At 40.2% G+C, this 4473-nt stretch overlaps 2 protein-coding genes across 2 annotated transcripts; one reads left to right on the forward strand and one right to left on the reverse strand.

Moving 5' to 3' along the window:
• Positions 1 to 1772: 1772 nt before the first annotated feature.
• On the forward strand, positions 1773 to 2204 carry SARC_13126 (hypothetical protein; the record flags this gene model as incomplete). Its single annotated transcript, XM_014292749.1, has 1 exon — positions 1773 to 2204. A coding segment is annotated over one exon (166 nt), but the record flags the coding sequence as incomplete, so codon positions are not given.
• Positions 2205 to 2256: 52 nt separating this feature from the next.
• On the reverse strand, positions 2257 to 4403 carry SARC_13127 (hypothetical protein). Its single transcript, XM_014292750.1, has 2 exons — positions 4102 to 4403; positions 2257 to 2989 (listed from the first exon to the last, which is right to left on the reverse strand). The coding sequence occupies exons 1-2, from the start codon at positions 4335 to 4337 to the stop codon at positions 2308 to 2310; spliced, it is 918 nt and encodes a 305-aa protein (XP_014148225.1). The 5' UTR covers positions 4338 to 4403; the 3' UTR covers positions 2257 to 2307.
• Between the last annotated feature and the right edge of the window lie 70 nt (positions 4404 to 4473).

Here is a 4473-nt window from a genome sequence, read left to right on the forward strand (position 1 = left end):
TAACGTACTACTACTACTCTCTCTCTCTCTCTCTCTCTCTCTCTCTCTCTCTCTCTCTCTCTCTCTCTCTCTCTCTCTCTCTCTCTCTCTCTCTCTCTCTCTCTCTCTCTCTCTCTCTCTATCTATCTCTCTCTCTCTCTCTCTCTCTCTTGCTACTAGTAGTTATTATATTGACAATAATAGTAGAGAGTAGTTGAGAGAGTACAGCGTATTAAGTAGTCCTCGACCCTTCCCTAATTTTCTCCCCTCCAGCTGCAGCAGTAGATCTCCCGTCGCTCTCTCTCTCTCCTTCTCTCTCTCTCGTCTTGTGTGTGTGCATGTTGTGTTACGTGTTTGTCAGTGTGTATATGTTGTGAACTTCTTGTTGATTGATTAGTCAGATGACTGTGTATTCAGTATGTACTTCTTGCGAAGTTGTGATTTGTGAACTGTGAAATTTGAACTTGTGAACTGTGAACTTGCAGTGTGAACTATGAACTTTGAAGTTTCAACTTTCAAGTTTGTGAACAACTGAACTTTGAATTTTGCTCGCGCAAACAGTTGTAGATGAGTAAAACCTAATTACGCAAGGCTGCAAGGCGCCAACTCTTCGTCCGATTTGTTTATTGGAATTTGGAAAAGGAAAGACGAATATTTAGATTTGTTTATTGGAATTTGGAAATGGAAAGACGAATATCTATTTATTTATAAGTCTTTTTCTCTCCAATAATTTATATAAACAGCTGTTCAGAAATCATACTTATTTATATTTTTTAAATAAAGTACTAAAATATTTTGAGCAATCTACATCTGATTTATTATTGTATCAACTAGTCAAGCACCTGATTCTGACTTCATAAATACATAGTATTGGGCTGATAGCCTGTTGAAAATTACGATTTCAATAAACATCTGCTATCACTGATTACACTACACATCAGATTTCATTGATTTCATTGTTGATTCTCCAATCACCATATGTTTTTTTTAAAATACTAATATAATTTTTAATAAAAAAGCAATAAAAAACTGAATAGCCTTGCTCAGTTTTTTTTCTTTGTTTTGTTTTTTAAAAACAAATATAAATTAACTTCAGCATTTTTTTAAAAACAGAAATATCCTGTATTTATTTTAAAACATTAGTCTCTATTTTCATGACAAAACAAACAACCTATAGCATTTTATTTCAACAAAAAGCCTTCTGTCTAATTTTCAGAGGGTGGCCTAGAGCCGTGGCTTATAATAATAATAAAAATGCGGCTATGACTCAGCCAATCAGGCATGAGCAAACACAAAAATTGAAATACAAGGTATTTTCAATTCTTCATAGACCTCTAGGCTCTAACATAGCCTCCTAAATTGAACACCTCTAAATAAATAATAGTACACTAAAATACAGTGTTTTGTTTTTGTTTCTGTTATTTATTTGTTAAAAAACATTTGCACAAATATTCACATGTTCACACATGATTGCTCGTAGCCTCGGCCCTCGTGCCCTGTGATTTTGCTCACACCTCGATGGACTGTGGAGTTTGTGACTTTGTGCTGATATGCCTCAATCCTCTTCAGACCTCAATAGGCGGAGTCAGAGAAGGCGTGCCATCTTATATGTATGAGGACAGGGAACATGAGTTGACCGAAATACGGCAAGTCGAATATGTTTGCTCTATTTCTCGGGGCAAAGTGACGAGAAATAGTGCATATTTTTAGTATTTATTTATTTTAAAAACACAAAGTAAATATCAATATGTATTAAAAAATAAATACAACAAAATATTTATATATAAAATGAAGCTCTCCACTGTCGCTATCATCGCCGCCGTTGCCGTTGTTGCCAGCGCCCACTCTACCCAAAAGAATGAATACAAGATCACATGCGCCGAGAAGCGTGAGCGTAACCCCGATGCCCTAACTGGCCCCATCCACAAGGACAAGGAGTGTTGCCAGTGGTCTGGATAGTGTGGTGATCTCAAGAAATGCACACAGTCTTACTGCGAGATGGACTCCAAGGCCTCTGATGTGTACCACAACAGTTTCGACTTTCGATTCTAAGCTGACTGACAAGAAAGTTTTGACTGACTGTCGAATTTCAATGTAAAAACATCACAATCTTACTTAGGAAGGACTCTAAAGCCACTGATGTGTACCACCCTGTACACTTCCAATTCTAAGTTGAATGACAAGCAAGTATTTGACTGACTTTTGTCGAATCAATTCGAAAATAAATCTAGTACTCAATAGAATTATCCAGTGCGTTATTCGAGAATGTGATTTTTTGTTAAATCCAATTTTTTAAGTATGTGTTCAACTAACCTATTTGTCCGCAAACTACCGAGATGACTGTAACTGATCCCTTCTGCGTCGCTCTCGGGCATCTGCGCTCATTTTGTGCATCTCAAGATCCAACTTGATCACCAGGTCATCTCTGTGGTGCTCCTTGCACGCACTCACGGCATGCTTGTAGGCGTACGGGAGAATGTAACTGAAGTTCGCACGCGCCATCTGTGCAGCGCTTATCAGATCGTCCCAAAGCAACTCATTCGCAGAATACACCAGCAATATACTGTATGTCTGGCTATTGGGCGTAGCGGTACTCTTGTACTTGTGCGTGTTCATCTTTTCAAATAAACCCATGGCCTTATCTATGTCTCGACGATTTAGGTAGATAGACAACACCGCATTGTACACATCCGTGATGGGATAATTCATCAATACGCGCGCCGCAACCGCTTTCTTAAAAGCCTCATCCGCATGCCCTGTCGCCTCCTTCAGGATTGATCTAGCCAGATCTAAATCATCCGTCTCCATACTGGCCTTGGACATGATACTAAACACCACACGAGTTTTTTGCATTGGTTCTAACTGCTTGTACCATTCCTTTGCCGCAGCGTATCTCTCGCCTTTGACCAGCGCTCCAATCACGGCATTGTGATTCGAGGCTGTGATCAGTATGTCGTTCTGTCGCATTTCTTCAAATAAACCAATGGCTTCCATCCATTTCGACCCGTCTCTACCATGTATATACGACCGAGATAGAGGATGAGCGTTCACTTTAAGGTGAAAGAAGCACACAGGTTTGAATTCAATGGAAAGCGTATGACACAGTGGATGTATAGACGGCAACTATTGTTGAAGACACATATGCATAGCCCGGCAAAATATACTGAAAAGCAGGAGATGCACAAGCAGTACATTGATGCGACTTAAATTGGAGACGGCAACGGTCATTGCAAAGTTAACAACATCGTGTGTCAGACTATAAGTTTTGAAAAAAATCATTGCTATTTGCCCTGTTTGTTCTTATCATCGCAAATTTGCCCTGTTTGTTCTTATCATCGCATAATTGCCCTGTTTGTGCTTATCATCGCATATTTGCCCTATTTATTCAAACCATAGCATATTTGCCCTGCTTGTCCTTACCATAGCATCTTACGAACAAGGTAGCACATACTGTATACCCTTGTTTGAAGGAGAAGCCGTATCCGAACAGAAATGAACATTCAGAAGCATACGGCCATTTGAAGGTACACATTTAGACATACAATAACATAAAGTAAAATGTATTCGCGCAAGAAAAATTTAGATAAAAATCGGAATAACATCGCTAAGTCCTACTTCCCGTTCTCGAACGCATTGAACGCTCCGAGCTCGCACCGTACATTTACAATCCCTCCAGAACCCTCGTCTCGCTTATCACTCGATGTAAATACTTTCTTCTTATATCTCACTTGCAAACCCCCGTGCACAACTATACAAATTTGCATATATCCATCCACATGACTATTTAAAAAACATACACACTTATGCAAGTATTTGATATACGTCGTCATAGCACAGGGCGCAAACAGCGCACTGTATAGTTATGGTTGTCTATGCATTTAAACTCAGGTACTGAGACTCCAACTACAATCAGGCGACCGTCAAAAAGCACTAAATCTCGTCTTGCCGCAACCCCAAACCATCGTGCTGTACCGGATCAAACTCCTGTCACGCTGGTTTTATCATGCCCTTTGCAATCACAGGCAAACGTTTTCAAGCCCACACTCGTACATATTGCAATGATATATTCTAAAACATGCACAAATACTTCAACAATAGTACACGCCCAAAAGGTACACATACCTCGCGTTCGCACACGCGCCGATCATCGCACTGTACAGTTGCGGTCGTTTGTTCCGGCCCTTTAATTCCCTACTCTCCTCAAACAGCCTAGATGCCTGGGCGTAGTCGCCTGCCGAACCGTATGAAGACACCACGGGCAGATATGTCTCTCTATCCACCGACATCTTACATTTTATCATGTACTCTAAGACGGCATTGCATCGGTCTGGCTTCCCCGCAAGCTTGTAGATCTTCATAACTGGGGCACAGTCTAAACGGCGGAGTGCTTTGGCTTGGAGAGCGGAATCTGCGGCGAGTACTGCATAGAAAAATTCTAGGATAGTGAGTAACAGTATAGAATATTTACAAAGATTGCACAATATACGATATATA

Source organism: Sphaeroforma arctica, assembly GCF_001186125.1.
Source record: "Sphaeroforma arctica JP610 unplaced genomic scaffold supercont1.2924, whole genome shotgun sequence".
NCBI classification, from domain to species: Eukaryota; class Ichthyosporea; order Ichthyophonida; genus Sphaeroforma; species Sphaeroforma arctica.